Here is a 19524-nt window from a genome sequence, read left to right as displayed (position 1 = left end):
CTTGGCCTTTTTCATTTCTCCTTTCACTTCCTCTCTGAAGTTGTGAGGACCAGGTTACATACATTATCTAGAGGCCTGCCTCTTGATTAGTGTGAAATCCCATGCTACTGCACAAAATGAGATGGAGCAGACCTCTGATATGTTGAATCAATGATTCCACTGCCCATATCCCTTGGAGGAGCCTTACCACACACAAAAATACACATCTCTGAATTCAAGGTAATTTGCAATATACTGTAAATCTGCATTAGGGATTAGCTCTTGCCACTATATATATCATGAAAGAGAGCTATTCCTGGTAGTCCTCATTGCACAGTCTTTAATCAATGCATTGACAAAGATATGAATAAACACAAGCCCAGTTCTGTAACGATCTGGTGACAAGCAACACAATGTCAACTTGGCCACCAACTGAAAATGAAAGGCAAAGCAAAATGAACACTCTAAACCAAATTTAGGAATCAAAGCTGGAAACAGTGCATTGAAATGTCACTAGTCACCCTTGTGCATTGTTGGATCTATAGGTTGACAAGTTTGAGGGTTTGATGAAATTCATCAGTAGTGGGTGAGATTCTTGATGTGTTGGCTAAATTTCTCTGGATTTGAGCAAGGTTCCATTAGATTGGGAAAGTAATAAATATGACTGATTATTAAAGATAATAAGAAACAGAAAACCAGAAACTAAAGAATGGTACTTTAACATCTGACATAGGAGAAATATTAGAAATCATTAACAAAGCAGGGCACTTTGAAAATGTTGAGGAAATCAGGCTAAGTTAACATAGTTTTGCGAAGGAAGAGCCATGTTTGATCAGTTTATTGAAGAAATAGCCTGTACAATGGATTCCTCAGGTTCTAGAAAGCATTTGATAAGGAGCAACAGCAGAGGCAATATAGGAAAATAAAAACCCATGGTGTACTGTAGGAGATAACAGATTGTTATGGTTAGAACATTGGTTTAGTTATCGGAGACTAGAAATAAATGGGGCTTTATATGATTGGCAAGGTCAAACAAGTAGTGACATAGGGATTAGTGCAAGGGCATAACACCTTACAGTGTTTGTAAAGGACTTGGATGAAGGCATCAAAGATATGGTTGCTGAATTTCCTAATGGCACAAAAACAGAAATAAAAAGTAAGTGTTAAAAGGAAACATTACGAGAAGCTGACACGTTAAGTGAGTGGGTTGATAAATGGAGTAACTTCTGGGAAAATGAGAAATTGTACTTTTTGGAGCAAAAAGTAAAAAAGCATATTTTTCCATTCAATTCCATTCTGTTCATATCCATGTATTCTCCAGTAGGGCGTGAGAAGGTCATCACCAGGAATCACCACTGCTGTAGTGAACAAGCTCCTCCAGTGCTATCGGGCAGGGAGTTCCAGAATTTAGACCCAGTAACAAGAAAGAATGATGATATTTTTCCAGGTCAGGATAGTGGACAGTTGGAAAGGGAACCTGAGAGTGGCAGTGATCACATGCATATGCTCTTCTTGTCCTTCTTTAAAGTAGTAGTCCTGGGTCTGACAGATGCTGTTGGCTTTGCCTGAATCATATTTTGGACTAGTAATAATTAATGTGGAATTCCAATTAAATAGATCCATTAAGCCAGCACCTACTGTAAATATTGGGCACTTCCCCTTCAAGAAATGCCGATTGGTTTTAAAAACTCAAAGGTGGTTAAATAGGTGCTCACCACAAACAAAATTGGGCCCTCCACAGGTGTGTTATCTAAAGAATAGTACAGTTAGCAGTGAAAACACTGAACAATCATATAAGTAAGTAGGGAACAGCAAGCATACTGCTTTGCATTGGATTGGATTGACCAAGCATCACAATCCTTGTTGCTCTTTCTGAAGACTATCTGATGTTCGGCTCAAGCTGGGTTAGAAAAAGTTGGGCTCACTTCTTTGTGCTTAGTAACAGGAGTCATGCAGACCGTTTGGAGCTTTGCTTGTTAAAGATAGCACTCCTCAGATCAGATATTAACCAAGATTCTGTCTTATTTGGATGTTAAACATCCCATGACACTCACAGGAACAACGAGCTCCAACACGTGCTCCAGCCAACATTCCTCCCTCAATGAATATATCACGTTGTTGGTCCAGACTGGTTGCCATATTTGCTGAAACACATAATTCCAAAGCAATTAATTATTTATAAAGAACTGAAATGTCTGCATACAATAAATTGTGATACATATGCAAGTATGTCAGCAATAGAATGAACATCATCCATATGTGTCCCATTCCCAGTTAACAATTTTAATTATATGACGGAGTAGAATTTCCACCCTGACTTCGGCAGACGATTAACATAAACTTGAAGAAGCATCGACAGCTGCTTAAAATTCTTTTGAAATATCCATGTTTTTGCAGTGGAAGATTGAGAAACCTGGCAGAAATTGCTGCCACTTATTTCAACATTTAGGATGGCGATTGCCTGCATAAATCTGTCAAATTGCAGTAGTGTTCTTCCTCCCGTGGAGGCGCTGTAGCGCTAACTGTTGGCAGGAAGATATAATTACAGTTTAACAAGTTCACTTTTGCCATTTCCATTTTAATTGTGGATATCAGATGGTGGAAGTAGAATGTTGGGAGAGGAGTTTTCAGCTTAAAAGCAAAGACTGAATTCTGTCAATCTGTTTTCCTGCTTTTCATCTCCAATTTCTAATTCAACTTCAGCTGAAGACTGCACTTGATCATGAGAGAATTCAGTTATAGTTATTTCATCACCATCTGTGGACCACGGTTACTTTTCAAACAGCTAGGAATCTCTGCCTTTTATCCCTATTTACCACTTTGTTTGAAATATTACATAAGACTGGAAAATCCTGCCATATCCTTCATGAGAATGTCCTTCAGCTTTGAATGTTGCAGTGATGTATTACAAGTTTTTTGTAACTAAACCAGTTTATTCTGGTCAGTACATTATCTCACTCTTTGGGGAAGATATTGGCATCTCATTACACTTTGGCTCAGCAGACTTCTTGATTGCACATTTTCCATTCTTACATGCTTTACAGCCCAGAGGATGTTATGATGACAATTCAGAGTTGTCAGTTAGCTCTGTGCAGGCACTCGGGCCAGCTGGAGCAGAGTGTTCTCTGTTCAGTACCCTCTCTTCCACAGCTGCTGTCTTATGTATAATGTGTTATGTCCAGAGTCGGGCTTCTGTCAAAAGAATTACACGTAGTATTTATGTCTGGAAGATCGTTGTCATCGGTATAGTGCCAATTCCTTATAAGACTATCCGTGGAACAGCTCTGTTTACTCCAAAATCTGTGGGGGGGAAGCTGTAGTGCAAAGTGGGTGATAGTGAAACAGCAGGCTGGCTCCCATCTCCCCCAATTTTCATTTCTATTGATGTTAATGTTAACTTTATGTTTGGTATCAAGTTTCTACAAACTTTATATAGCCCCTTTGCTCGATACCTCAGCAAGTGGGAGTGTTCACATCTAACTTATAGTACCTTCTATACTGCCATGCAGCATGGTGCTGGCAAGAAAGTTTAGAGTGAGCCTACCTGTATGCTGTAGTTCTGTATGCTGTCAGCAGTTCTGTGCAAAACCATCAGCAAGATCTAGCCCACAGGGGACAAAGTTAAATGTTAAGAGAAATTAATCATACCAGTCAAGTCACAGTTGCTCCACGTAACACCATCATATATTTTCATTTAAATTGTCATATCACCTACTGCACATCCTCTGAACCAGAATCATTATTTGCTCTGTACCTCAACACAAGGAAGTAATCCTTTTATGATGCAGGTCAGTTAATGATTCTTCAGAAGCCATTGCAAGTAAGTTAATGGTATGAAGCAAAGATTGTAAAAGTACTGCCCTTTAAACATAAAAAAAAGTCAAGGTAGAATGAATATCAAAATATTGAGAAATACCTGTTCTTATATAAGAATAAGAGTAGTGTTATGCTGACGTTACAATCTTAAGGAACATTGGCAGATGGAGTTCCACCCAGATAAGTGTGAGGTGGTTCATTTTGGTAGGTCAAATATGATGGCAGAATATAGTATTAATGGTAAGACTCTTGGCAGTGTGGAGGATCAGAGGGATCTTGGGGTCCAAGTCCATAGGACACTCAAAGCTGCTGCGCAGGTTGACTCTGTGGTTAAGAAAGCATATGATGCATTGGCCTTCATCAATCGTGGGATTGAGTTTAGGAGCCAAGAGGTAATGCAGCAGCTATATAGGACCCTGGTCAGACCCCACTTGGAGTACTGTGCTCAGTTCTGGTCACTTCACTACAGGAAGGATGTGTAAACCATAGAAAGGTGCAGAGATGATTTACATGGATGTTGCCTGGATCGGGGAGCATGCCTTATGAGAATAGGTTGAGTGAACGCGGCCTTTTTTTTCTTGGAGTGATGGAGGATAAGAAGTGATCTGATAGAGGTGTATAAGATGATGAGAGGCATTGATCCTGTGGATATTCAGAGGCTTTTTCCCAGGGCTGAAATGGCTAGCACGAGAGGGCGCAGTTTTAAAGTGCTTGGAAGTAGGCACAGAGGAGATGTCGGGGTAAGTTTTTTTTATGCAGAGAATGGTGAGTGCGTGGAATGGGCTGCCGGTGACAGTGGTGGGGGTGGATGTGATAGGGTCTTTTAAGAGACTGCTGGATAGGTACATGGAGCTCAGAAAAATAGAGCACTATGGGTAACCCTAGGTAATTTCTAAGGTAAGTACATGTTCGGCAAAGTTCTGTGGGCCGAAGGGCCTGTATTGTGCTGTAGGTTTTCTATGTTTTTGTTTCCTGAACCAAGAGAGCTTTGTTAGAACATAGTTGAACATTTAAGTTGTCCTCACTTACTTCATTTAAAACAGCATCAAAACCCTCTGATCTTGAGGATTTTTTTTTACCTATGTACTGTACCATTATTCTATGTTTTCTTTCAATATGGTATCTCCTTTCCTCTTGAATCAGTAGTAGTTTCCAGGAGCATGCAAGAAGTTACTTGTTATTTTACTGGATATTCTAGAGAAAAGTAATTATACACTTATATCCAACAACCATTTCATTTTACATTATCAGTATTATATATCTTTAAGAGGCTCCCTTTGCTCCTGACTATTTTCCTGTAACATGATTTGACAAACTTTGTGTTGATTTAATATTTCTTGCAGTTTTCCTTCCTTTTTCTTTTCTCGCCTTGGTTTGCTTCTCTCATCCCTTACTATTGCTAATTCTTCCCATTTCTGCCAATTGTGTTTTTCATTATAGCTTTGATTTATTGGCCCCCTCTTCAATGGTATGTCATTTTAGAAAGGAGAGCAGATGGGAGTTTAACCACTCTTGTATGTGCTAAACATGTGGTGTAGTACCACTGAACTCCACTTCAAACATTGTGTTTGATTAAAGTTAGTGAACTGAAATTTCAGAAGCAGAATTCAACATGCTTGCTTTACTACTTAATCGTGTAACTTACATTTCCCGTTAAAATTATTCTCCCTTTACCAAATACGAAACAGGTCTTTGTAAATATGCTTCCTACCACTTCACATTTGGTATGAAGAAGAAAAATACAACCACTAGTAGAGTTGCAAATCTTTTTCATTCCATTCACCAGCCTTCAGCTGCCTCGTTGCATTTTGTTATGTCCTCCTCTGTTATCCATTGAATTGAACTCCTTCATCACTAAGACTACTCCTTCCCTTTTTCCATTATCATAACTTTTCATGTCAACCTTGCAACCTAATGTATTAAATTCCCACTACTGTAAGTCCCGTACCCAGTCTCATTTGTGGGATACAATAAACTCCCAACATTTTACTCATGCATACAATTTATACACTTTGTTACTTATTCCCAGTCCACTTATGTAAGGATCACAGATTTCAATCTCGCAACCTGTTATCACTTAAGCATTTATCAAAATTGCATTATATTCAGAATATTCATACAATATAATTTTAGCTATAATCAACACAACAGTAAAATAACTGATTTACTATATAAACTAAAGATTTTCATTTTGCATTTTGCCTCTCTTCAATTTCATGTGTTTACAATTCTGCTTCACCTTAATTAGTTAAAAGGTTTGTTGGAAAAAAAAATGAATACTAAAGAATGCAATATTGGCTAAAATGTCAGAAAAAGATTGTAGGAAATAGCTGTTTAATAGTCTGTAGAGTGATGTGCCCCAATATTTGTAGTTCAGGACAGTTAATATTTTTGATATTGATTAATGATTTAGATTGCGAGGAGAAAGCACGTATCGTGATTCAGAGATGGCACAAACCTTAGGAGATTTGTGAACAGGACTATATTAATAGATCAAAGGAGGACACAAAGAAGCAAGTGGGATGAGTGGACAAATGTCAACTTTAGCAGTGAATGGTGTTGATGAATCGACAAAGTAGAAGTATGAATAAAAACCTCACATACTAATGGTAAAATTTTAAAGAGAAAGTTGAGACTCCTGTGCTTTTGCACAAAGGTTGAAAATAGCAGAACATGACAACTAAGCAACTAATAAAGTATCTAGGAATCTGAGCTTTTATCAACAACAGTTGAGAGTACCAAAGCCTGGAAGTTATAAATCACTTGTTCAATCCCAGCTAGAGAATTGTATTTAGTTCTGGGCACCACGCTTTAGGAATAGGATGAGGAGTTTGTAAAGGGAACAGAAGAGATTTCATGGATGAGGGAAATCAGATTTATAGATGAGTAGGAAAAGCAAGAGTTGAGACTTAGAGTAAATATGATGAAGTGCTACTAAAAAAAAAGTGAAATGGTTTTCAAAGAACAGGCAAAAGTATCAAAAGTAACATGAGGAAAAACATTTTTGCACCGTGTGTGGTTAGAAGTTGAAGTGTATTCCCTGCGAAGGTGGAGTTTATGGATTTTATGTATCCCTCAGAGATTGTTTAAATAGTTCTTTAATTCAGTCATCATCTTGGGATCTTTGGCCACTAACAAGGCAACTAATTAATGGCTTTTCCAAATGACTCTTGAGAAGTTAGTGGTGATCCTCATACCACTAATGTCCCATTGGTAAAGGAACCGACACAGTACTGTTGGGAGTGGAGTTCAAGGATTTTACACACTAGTAGTGCAGTAACAGTGATATATTTCTCAGTTAGAATGGTTTCTGACTTGGACGAGAATTTGTATTGGGTGGTGTGCCAATGTACCTGTGACCCTTGTCCTCATATTGAGGGTTGCAGATTGGTGAAGTATTAAAGAAGTCATGGTCCTTCTCCTTGTAAAAGAACAACTCTGAAAGAAATTGTGTTAGCATTGAACAAGTTTCAGATCTAACAGCATTTCTGTCTTTACCTACAGTGTTCCATCACCTGTGGAAAAGGAATGCAATCACGAGTGATCCAGTGTATGCACAAAGTGACTGGAAGACATGGAACTGATTGTTTCCCATCAGAAAAGCCTGCAGCTTATAGACCCTGCCACTTAAAGCCATGCAATGAAAAAGTTAATGTGAATACTATAACTTCACCCAGACTAGGTATGAAGCCACATCCCAGCTGTTATTTCATTCCAGTTGTAAGTTTCACAATCTTATTTTATAAGGTAGAGTAAACGACATACCATAGGCTTTACAGCTGAATTTTCATTTTTGTGCTTGCAAATAAGGAAGGTGAGTTACTACATGAACCTGTCTCTACAGTTTGAAATTAATTTATTGTACATGAAGTGTTTTGGGCTGTCTTAAATGAATGCCCTTGTTTCTTTCTGGCATGCAATACCACAGGTTTTAATAGGAAAAGGTAGTCTTGCATTTTAAAGGGTTTGCCACATAAATCTCAGGACATTGCTGAGTACTTTGGAACAAACAAAATGCACTTGAACAATAGTCATTGTTGTAAAGGAGACAAATAAAACTTTGTTAATAGATATGAAATATCATCACATGAAGTTTCCAGATTGTCACTGGCAAAATTCAGAGTACACTTTACCATGCAGGAAGCCTCTGTGCCTTTTTTGATGAAATCACATTTGCTCTATATTTACGTCACAATCTATCCCCACATAAATCAACTGTCACCTGCTCCCTTACCCTACCAACTGGAAAATTAGCTGCTTTTTACCAAGGTGTGGCATAGTTCAGGAAGGATTGGAATGAATAATAATTAGATCCTACTAAACAAAGGGTTTTCCATCCTGGAGTCCACAGACTCCTAGCCTAATAGAATTGGTCCATGGCACAGCAAAGGCTGGGAACTGCAGCACTAAACAAATCCTGCTAAATTACATCCACTGTCATATCAAAGGATAGCATCTGAGTGAAGTGCACAGTAGAAGTCATCTCTTTTTAAGCTTCATTGTCTTGTATAGTGCTACCTTTCTTTCAAAATTCTGTTGTCCCCCTGTGTTCCTGATGCACTATCAATTACTCCAAAAGACTGGAAGTAGAGTAAATACTGAAAGGCTTTTATTAACAGTAAAATGGATCCACATCCCTGCTGAGTATCTGTCCTGGACTGTGGGAGGAGCAGTGACACAATCGCCTTTATTCAGGGGTCTGTGAGAGAAGCCACAGGAGCAGTCAGCAGAGGGGCGTGTCCAGGCATGTCCAGACAGGTAACCCAGTTACAACCTATATACATGGTTTACCACAGTTCCAGCGTGGAAATTGCAACCATGCTTGTTTTTATTTATTATTTTTGCTGTGTGTAAGCAAGGGTTATTATGATAGAACTTCAATCCATTAGGCAAATGTGCACTGGAAATAAATGATGAGCTTATCTATTATTTATTTAGAATGTAAAGTGGTTTTAAAGTTTAGGATATGGCCCATCTAAAACATGCATCCTTTTGGCATGTGTGCTAGAAACAAAAACCAAAACAGAAATTAGATCGTGTATGATACCAAAAAGTTCTTATGATCTTGATACTGGAAAATTGAAAGAAGTGCAGAAAGTGCTGAAGATTCTCAGTGGGTTTGACAGCATCTGGGGAGAGAGGAACAAAGTTAATCTTAAACGCAGGAGATTCTGCAGATGCTGTAAATCCAAAGCAACACACACAAAATATTGTCAGTACAGAAAAAGTGATAGCGTATACATGGCAGGATTTAATTTGCAAAGAAGGAAGGGTGGAGAGAATCAAGGGAATGGTTGTAACAGGACAGCTGGCCAGTTGGCACAACTGCCATTAATTCATCTGTCAGAGGTTGATGAATGCTTATTCATGGCTGATTTGTCAGTGTAAATAGAGGGAGCTGAATGAGTACAGGAGAGAGAAGTAACATGCTGGAACAGTGAGTGCTGAACACTGTAGCCGCTGGATATCTGAAATAAAAGAGAAAACTAGAAATATTCAGCACATTATCAGACGGCATCTGTGGAGAGGCAGTAATGTTACAGGAAGATAATCTTATATTATAAATGATACAAGCAGTAACTATTGATTGTCTGAAATTGTAGAAACATTTAGCCCTGATGCAGGGTTTCAACCTTTCCCCCTTACCTGCCTAATCATCAGAGTTCCTCCAGCAGATTGTTTGTTGTTCCAGGTTCCTTCAACTTCACCTCTTTTGTGTCTCCAGTTAATAATTGGAGTTTGCTTGGAACTGCTCCTTTACCTTCGGCAACAAATACGTTGCAGAGAAAGAAGGGTGGAGAGAAGCAAGGGAATGTATGCATTCCAGAGCAACTCCAAGAAATTATAATCCTCAGGCAGGTCCTTTGAGTTATGAAAGTCTAATTCTAGGACCTCCATTATCTTCCAACCAGTATTAGCCCCAGAAGGATTATTGGAAATATTTTGCAGTGATTTCTTACAGGTCATGAAATGATCACTTGAGGCATTTTAAGTATCGTAGGGCAGGTAGGAGGATGTCGGTATCCCAGGTAATTTTTTTGTGTTGTTTGGAGAATGCCTTGTCCTCTTCAGCTGTATAACAAGACTTAACAAAACACTGTATGTCCTGTGCTCCATTTTGTAAATTGGCGACTGTTAGTCTTCAAACAAAGGAAGAGAATTTCAGTCAGGCACATTAACCTGCATTGATAATCAATTTACAAAACAATATTGGGAGCTAGGATAGAGAGGCAAGTTTTCCCATATCATTGCAAGGTAGTGCTACCACCTTTCTACCAGTGGAGCCAGTGGCGGTTTTCATCATTGGTTACGTTTATCAGACCTGTTGTTCTAAAGTTAACTAGAATTAGCTGTAATCAATAAATAGTTTGAAAGTACATCATATAACCATATAACAATTACAGCATGGAAACAGGCCATCTCGGCCCTTCTAGTCCGTGCCGAACTCTTACTCTCACCCAGTCCCACCAACCTGCACTCAGCCCATAACCCTCCATTCTTTTCCTGTCCATATAGCTGTCCAATTTAACTTTAAACGACAACATCGAACCTGCCTCAACCACTTCTGCTGGAAGCTCATACCAGGTAGTTTCATACTAAAGACTAACAAAAACAGCCAGCTCATTCTGCATAGCTTGGCAAAAAAGCTTATTTTATTGTACAATGGCATTTTGGTACAACACAATAATTGGTTTCATAAATTGGATTTATTTAAGCGATATACTTTTTAGTTTTCTAAGTTTTAAATTCCACTTTAAGTTAAAAGATATCAAAATAGCGCAAATAAATAAAAATTAATTACGTTAGAAATTTGCATACATATCAGACAACATATTAACAAAATAGATCAGAACTCTCAAAGACTATGGTATATAATTCCCTTATTTAAAATACTTTTCTCTGATCCAGACTCTCCGAAACACAGAAACAAGAACAGACCATTTTGCTTTATAAGTCTGTAATGCCACCCAGATTATAATGTGGCTGAACTTTATCTTAACTCTGTGTAATCACTTTGGTTTCATGATCCTTAATTCCCTTGCCTAACAAAATTTATCAGTCACAGAAATAAAGATGTCCAACTGACATTGCCTGAAGAACTTGCAGAGGATAAGAAGTCCAGACCTCTATGACACTTTATGCCCATATTATACTTCTATTACAGATAATAAACTTCGTGATTTATAAAGCACTGAGTTGTCTAGGGCCAAAATACATCTCCGATCTCTTGCTCCATAATGAACCTTCCTGAGTGCTCAGGTCATCTGGGGTGGGTCTGCTTACCGTCCCTAGGGTCAAAACTAACCGCAGTGAAGCAGCTTTTGGTTACTATGCTCCGCATATCTGGAACAACCTCTGAAGTCTGCCCCAACTTTAAGCTCTTTTAAATCGAGGCTTAAAACTATTCTTTTCGCTGCAGCATTTAATTAGAATTCCCTGCACTGTAACTTCTATTTATCATATCTATTTTTGTGTGCCTTTATTCTCTTATATATTGTCTGAAATTTGATGTTTGATTTTTATATCTTGCTCTATGTAAAGCACTTTGAACAGTTTGAAAAGTGCTATTCAAATAAACTTGCTTGCTTACTTACTATGCAAAAAGGTGCTTCCTAACATTGATAGTGTAAACAAAAAAAAAGTGCTTGAAACACTTAGCAGATCAGGAAGAGAAGAAAAACAAAGTTAATATTTCAGGTCAAATACCATGTATCAGAATATTCCATGAGTTCTCCCTGTATTGAATAGGCTGTAAGAAAAGTTGTCTAGAATACTGCAGAATGTATCCAGGGCTTAAGGTGTAGAAACATGTGATCTTTGATCACAGCATCAGATTTGAGACCATTCCCTGGGATCTGGCCTTGCTGCCCTCGTTCTTCTCGCCTATTTGCTTCCCCTTGGGGATCGAACTTCCATGTAAATTTTCAGCTTTAATTCACCAATTGAGATTTTTTTTTTATTGAGATACAGGGCAGAATAGGCCCTTCTGGCCCTTCAAACCACACTGCCCGGCAATCCTCCCGATTTAATCCTAACCTAATCATGGAACAATTTACAAAGTCCAGTTAACCTACCAACTGCTACCTCTTTGGACTGTGGGTGGGGGGCGGGACTGGAGCGTCCGGAGGAAACACACGCGGTCACGGGGAGAATGTACAAACTCCCTACAGGCAATGGTGGGAATTGAACTCAGGTCACCTGTACTGTAAACTGTTGTACTAACCATAATGCTGCCTTCTGTATTGTCAGATTGTTTGTCTGTTGTCAGGTTTCAATCAGTAATTTTTTGAATTTGACTCCTGATATTAAGTTTGAATATCCAAAGATTAATTTAAGATATTGTGTGCTTTGGGCTCACCAAATAAGGAAATAAGTTTCCCTCTATTTGAAGTATCAATTCCTATGTTAAGACTAAATAATCCATTGAAATCACCCCATAATGCGATTTTCTATTTTGAGGGGGATTGTTGACTTCATGTTGCAGCCCTCATCACAGGTCAATTTATCTCTCCTGCAAGTCTCGCGCCAGAAGTTGGCTTAATTGGTCCTTTATGCATATCTCTCATCCTTCTGGAGTTCAGCTGTCTTGAGATGAAGGCTAGCGTTCCATAGACTTCAACAGAAAACCAACTACTACATTAAGAGAAATCTAAAATCAAAGCAGATATTCTCTGAAATTGGTACAGCAGTGATAGCAGCAGCATGATCAAACACTGTCTGTAAATTTGCCAACAGCACAACTATTGTTGGCAGAATTTCAGCTGGTGATCAGGGAGTGTACAGGAGTGGGATGAATCAGCTGGTTGAGTGGTGTCACTGCAGCGACATTGCACTCGTTGCCAGTAAGACTGAGGAATTGATGGTGGACTTCAGGAAAGGGAAGTCGAGGGAAAACACACCAGTTCTCATTAAGAGATCAGAAGTGAAAAAGGTGAGCATTTTCACATTCCTGGGCCCAACATACTGATGCAATTACAAAGAAGGCATGACAGTGGCTATTAGGAGAATTGGTATGTTACTGAAGTCACTCACGAATTTATACAGATGTACCATGGAGAGCATTCTAACTGGTTGCATCACCATCTGGTACAGAGGGGCCACTGCACAGGATCAGTAAAAGGTGCAGAAAGTTGTAAGCACTAGCCTCCCCAGCATCCAGGAAACCTTCAAAACCTCAAAAATGATGCAGCATCCATAATTAAACACCCTCCTCACCCAGGACTTGCCCTCTTCTCATTGCTACCATCAAGGAGGAGGTACAGGAGCCTAAACACTCACACTCAATGTTTCAGGACCCCTATTATATTTCTGAATGGACAATAAACCTTTCAAAACCACCTCAGTATTCAGAGGATGTTTATTTTTGGAAGTGACTAATGACAGGCACACCTCAAGAGACTAATTGTAATTTCCTGGGCAATGCTGGAGGGCATAATTCAACCACTGATTTTTAAATGTTTATCTATGGTTTTAAAAAAACTCTATTTTGTGCATCCATTTCTAAGCTATCTGTCTCAATTTATCCATCCCAATATTATTACTCAAACTGTGTAGCTAAACTAGTTATCCCTCTGCATGATTTTGTTTCAGTTTTCCCTGATATTTTCCAGTATCTTCATCATCTGCAGTGAAGACTAATACAAATTACTACTCAGGATTACTACAAGAGATTCTGTGGATGCTGGAAATTGTGAGCAACCCACACAAAATGCTGACGTGTCACCTGCCACTCTTGCTCCCCCCAACTTTTTATTCTGGCTTCTGCCCCCTTCATTTCCATTTCTGATTAAAGGACTTGGCCCAAAACGTTGACTGTTTATTTCTCTCTGTTGATATAGCCTGACCTGCTGAGTTCTTCCAGAATGTTGTGTGTTACTATTTAGGAAGTTTCCCGTTTCCTGATTACATTTTGCAACAGTACTTTTGTGTTTGTCATTAAAAGGCCAATATAACTCTTTCCCATAATGAGTCTGTACAGACTTTTGGTATTGATTTAGATAGCCTTCATTCATGTTATTGCATTCACACTTTGCAGCTTATACTTCTTCCTTTTCATTCATTTTATGTCCATTTCACTTTGCCCAATCAGCAGGCTCTGTGATATTGTTTACCTTCATTTCAGTTCTTTTCAGAATCAGAATCAGGTTTAATTTGACTTGCATAATGTCGTGAAATTTGTCGTCTTTGTGGCAGCAGTGCAATGCAAGACAAGTTAAATTAAATATGTAGTGGAAAGGTAGAAATTTTAAAAAGTAGTGAGGTAGTGTTCTTGGGTTCAATGTCCATTCAGAATGTCATCCATTGGATGGCAGAGGGGAAGAAGCTGTTTCTGAATCATTGAGTATGTGCCTTCAGGCTCCTGTACCTCCTTGCTGTTGGTAACAAAGAGAAGAAGGCATGACCTGGATGATTGGGGTTCTTAGTGATGAACGCTGCCTTGTTTGAGGCATCGCTCCTTGGAGATGTCCTAGATACTACGGAATCTAGTGCCTATGATGGAGCAGACCAAGTTTACACTCTGTTGCTTATCAAGATCTCAGAATTATTACTAGTAAACAGAAAATATGGAATATCAGTTTAAAAACTGATATAAGACTGTCAGAAAAGTAATGCTCATTGCTGGTTGTAGTTCACTCAAGGCAAAGCGAAAACTTTAATATCTTACAGCCTGCAACAGAATTTGTACACACACAGGTGAAACATCAGAGTACAGTATTTCCATTTTGAACACTGTAATTAAGCCTTGTATGTGTGTTATTAAACAGGTCAGTAAAATATTGACTGAGCTCACATTCAACTTGGAGCATACAGCCTTATAAAATAAACTGTTATCAATTCAGTAACAGACGTTGAGCATCTTTACAGTAACCACATAAATTTCCCATCTGTTGTGTAGGAAGCAAGAGCTCTCAATCGGTCTTCTCCACTGTCAGATTTCTAAACGGACAGTGAATCTGTGTACACTACCTCATTTATTTTTGCTCTCTTTTTACACAAGTTATTTAATTATATATGTGTGTGTGTGTATCTCAATGTAATTTATAGTTTTTTATTATACATTACACTGTACTGCTGCCACACAACAACAGATTTTACGTAACGCACAGGGATAAGAAACCGCAATCTGATTCTGTTAAATTAAAAATAAAGTACTTGGAGCATAGTTCATGTTTCTGCTTGTGATCCCAGCTGGTGACTCTTGCTGAAGTTCAATCAAGAAGGAAAGAAAGGGTGAGCCTTGGTTGTCTTGATGACCAAAAATGAATTATGTCTATACACTCACCCAGAGTTCATGTGTGTTGACCACTGATGAGAAATCCTGGTGAACAGCCAGAGTGCCATCAAACTTGGCATCAGCAGAAGCTTTCTTTCCTTTCAGAAGGAAAGCAAAAGAAATCCCAAGCAGCATCTCCAGTAAGAGTTAATGATTCAAAAGTAAGTATAAAATAACTGATTTTCTTTATTTTCCTTTTTGTTTCTTTTAGCTGCTTTGACATTCAAATGTTTGAAGGACCAGTGGCAAGTGTATTGCAAAATAATACGCGAGACAAACCTCTGTCAGGACATGAGGTGGTATCAACGCTGCTGTGAGACCTGTAGAGACTTCTATGCACAAAAGCTACAACATAAAAGTTGACATCTTCTTTTGTTGCAACATTGATCACCAAACTTATTTTTTATAAGTACAATCTAATTTATAAAAATACAGAACTACAATTTGTTTAGACCAAGGTACTGATGTATTAGGTATAATTTATTCATTTTAATTTATTTTTTGTTTACCAAGAGTTTTTTGGAGTACTGTTTTCAAAATCCATATATTTTAGATTTTTATATGTTAGGTGGGTCCATTCTTTGCAACTAATAACTTGACAATTGTCAGAATGTAGTTCACCCATAGTGGGCCATAAGTTCATGGATTGTGTTAAACCAGCTGGCATTAACACTTACTGTAAACATTTCAGAGACTGTAGCAAAATATTGAAGTAGTTCTCATGATACAATCAGTATTGACAATGACATTAATTGCTTGAAACAACAGTGACTTGAGAGTAAAACACTGTGGAGCATAACACTGAATTACTTTACATCATTCAGGTACTGTCTACTGTTTTACAGTCAGAAGCAAACATCAACCATAGTACTGTAAAATAAGTCACGATTTGCGGTTTACACTTAGAATTTTTGTAAAACAATGCTGAATGGAATTGTGATAAATCACAAATGCCAACTAAATTTTTCATGTGCTAAATTTTGAGTTTAAAGTATTATGAATTTCATCTCTGCAAATTAAATTTTAGATGCACATAAGGTGTGTGAAGATTTACCAATGTTTAATATTTTCTACTTTAGTTCCCTTATTTGTACATTAAAATACACAAATATATGTACCTCCCCGGGTTATAGAAGACCTGACTTAACAGAAATCCAACTTTATACCACTTCTCCCATTAACAAGATAGTGGTAACAAGGTTTTTCAAGGTAGCGGTAATAATAATAAAAAGAAAGTTTTGTGGTATTCATTAACAACTGAATACAGTATTTGTTGCATTAATTTAATTGTGGGGAGTATTAGGGTGAATAATTAGTGAAATGAAAGGATTATAGGAAGTGTATGCAGAACGATACTATATGGATAGTAATAAAAGACGGACGTTTCTGAATTACGGAAAAATCGGCTTACAGACAATACTCAGGAACGGGGCCCTTATGGAACCTGGGAACTGCCCATACAAGAAGTTATATGATATAAAAGCAAAAAAAAAGTTCTGCATTGGCTGAACTGTAAAATAATGCTATAAATACACAGCAGGCTTACAAATCATTAGTAATGACATTTTTAAATTTTCAGATACTTTAGGACAAGCTATACATTTCCAACAATATTTTTAAATTAGCTAATATATTTATAAAGTACTAAGATAAAGACAAAAAAGTTAAGCAAATTAAAATTGATGGCATTATGCTGTATTTGACTTGGATACAACATAAGAGCAAAAGACGCTTGTATCACTAGAAAAGCAGTAGGGTGAACCACATCTGCCATCTTCATTTCACCCTGACTCTATGTTAACTTCCTGAGATTTAAATAATAGGGCTGGGTCCCCATATTTATAGCATTGTAGTAGAACATGGGTCCCAGTGAGAAATCCCACAAGCTGAATTCGAATGACGTGGAGGGTCAACATTTCTTTTCATTTAGCCTTTCTCTGGAGTGTATTGAGATCCCTATTCCAGCCAGAAGCAATCTTTCTGCGATCGTTTGTTCTTCACCTTGTGGACTGGAGACCCGCAGTGGGACAGTTGCCTGTTCTCAGCAGAAGCAAGTCCTTCAAGGGACCACGCATTGAATCAGCGTGGGAGTGCGCCCCATTGACATGCTACAAAACTGCATGCAGAGGACCTGTCTGCTCAGGTTAACATCCAGGAGTACACTTACTCTAGCTAGCAACTGGATAATGGAAGAAGACCTGCTTGGCCTGGGTCAACTCCAGCTTTTGACTCCTTTGCTAGAATTTTGCTCTATTTGTGATATTTCCATTGATGAGTATTTTTTTATGTTCAATGAGTCACATGTGACTCTCAATGAAACTAACAGAGATACACCAAATTATCTTGGTCTGCTATTTTTATGGAAGTATTAATTAAATTAATGTAAAATACCTATATGAAATTAAGAGGTCTTTCAGAGCATAATTTCAAGGCTTTGCTACACAATGCTGGTTTTAACTGTAGTCATTATGTAGTATGTTCTTTGCCTCCATCACATACCCCTGAGGTTTACAGCAGTTCGATGGATTATGCAATAACCCATATTTCTTACAAACTTAATGGTAAGTTTACTAACACATTATTTTCAACACACATACACATTACATTTCTATGTTTTGAGTTGGGAGGTTTATAAAGAACTAGCAGCTGATCCTTATTCTTCTATTATTCAGTGCATCAGAGCTCCTCGTCCAGCTGGGTACTGCGTATAAAACTAAAGTATATCATTTTTTTAAAACTTTTGCATCTTATGAGTCATTATTTTAAACATAACTATCACTCTCTGAAAAAGTAAAGATGGGTTGATCTGAGTTTCAGGCTTCAAAAATTAAGGGCTTGCTTTTTTAGAGAATTATGTAAAATCTGAATTCAGATGACTTTAAGCGCAAGCATCAATGCTGTATTCAGACTGTCAGTAAAATGTAGCTTTTTATAAGAATGTTTTATTTCAGAAATGCTGGCTGGCTCTATCTCTCTTGGCACCATAGTTAACTTAAATAGTATTCTTCAGAAAATGAACAATAAATCCTTTTCAAAGAGGATGACTTATTGTTTATGTACACACTTTCGTTTGTGTCTATGGAAACTCTAGTTACCTGACATTAGTGAAAACATCCTGATTACATAAATTTAGTTTGTGGACATCTACTCCATGTGGCAGCATACCAACGAAGCTGAAACACTTCAACTTAAATGAGCAAGCTGTACTGAAGCTCCTTCTGTCTCTTGATATGCCCAGATCTGGTGCATTTTAACAGCTGGACTCTTTCATATAACTAATAAAAAATTACCCAGCTCTCCTCGGTTGCCGATTTTTAAATTGTGAACGAGATGATCATTGACATATGAAACAAAACAAGAAGCTAGCAACAATGGAGAAGCAAGAATTTCTTATCCATTGGTTTCCCCTTTTAGTTTAATATTTTTCTTTATTTGAAGACTAAATGACAAATTATTTTAGGAAGAAATTTCATATTAACTCATCCAGAATCATATAAATAGTTAAAGATATTATTTGGCAGCTTTCTGAATTTTTTTTAATTTTTACTTCGGTGCTATTACTTGAAATTATCTTTATAAAACTGTAGATCTTAGAAGTGTAACATTGAAATAATTCCCTTTATTATTGTCTTGCATTCTTTGCTTTTAATAAAGTTTTGAAGAAATGCTGAGTGTGATGGGATTTGCAAACTTGTGAAATTGTATGTATTAATCAACTATCTTATCTATGTAATGCCTCACAGCACCAGACATTTCTCCAAACTGTAAATTGTGAAATAAACAATATATTAAAATCTGTTTTTGCTACAGTGTGAGTCCATTGATCTGCAAATCCACTTGATTGCCTGTGTTGATTGCTCAAATATCGTCTAATTACGAGCAAATTCTGCATGCTTTGCATCCCTGACTTTTATGAGCACTAAATATTTATCAAATCAAAAAACATCAACTTGATTTTTACATAAGTAACAAAGGAATTTAACCTAGTTGCATTTCATTTTATTGGACAGAAATTTTGTGTGCCCAAACGTCTGCACTTCAGCACACGTGCATTGGTAAGTATACTATTTAAAAGCTCCGAATTCACTCCATACACAGCTCGCACAGGTCATGACGGTTATCATAAACCAATTTCCATCTATAGTTATTATTTGGTCTGCTTTCAGGCAGTAGTGCAGGGCTGCCTAATGACAGAAAGGAATATAAGTTTGAAGTTCAAGTAGATCCCTAGCAGGCATGCTCCAGTAACCAAGATGTTAACTGAGTCTTTGGGCTGATACTGGGGCTGCTCTGAGAGAGGGCCCAGACAGAGACGGGGTCAGTGCTAAGAGTGGCCTGGATTGATATTAGAACAAAGCAAAAATGGGACATTGCTCAAGAAATGTCTTTCTTTGGCAGCAAACTCCATGAGCATCCAGTATGATATTGGGTCAGCGCAATAAACTGATCTTTGG

General features: G+C 37.8%; 1 protein-coding gene across 2 annotated transcripts in view; it reads left to right on the top strand.

The window, feature by feature from the left end:
- The window catches only part of LOC134357401 (A disintegrin and metalloproteinase with thrombospondin motifs 19-like), a 381779-nt gene extending 363021 nt beyond the window's left edge, over window positions 1-18758 (top strand). The window contains exons 22-23 of one of the 2 annotated variants that reach the window (XM_063068949.1): window positions 7300-7477; window positions 15282-18758. In XM_063068949.1, the coding sequence (XP_062925019.1) occupies window positions 7300-7477; window positions 15282-15433 (330 nt within the window). In that variant the 3' untranslated portion in view covers window positions 15434-18758. The remainder of the gene's footprint in view (window positions 1-7299; window positions 7478-15281) is intronic. The other variant, XM_063068950.1, reaches the window with a different exon arrangement.
- The last annotated feature ends 766 nt before the right edge of the window (window positions 18759-19524 follow it).

Source organism: Mobula hypostoma, chromosome 16 (genome assembly GCF_963921235.1).
Source record: "Mobula hypostoma chromosome 16, sMobHyp1.1, whole genome shotgun sequence".
Classification (NCBI taxonomy): Eukaryota; Metazoa; Chordata; class Chondrichthyes; order Myliobatiformes; family Myliobatidae; genus Mobula; species Mobula hypostoma.
This window is presented reverse-complemented; position numbering and strand designations above follow the sequence as displayed.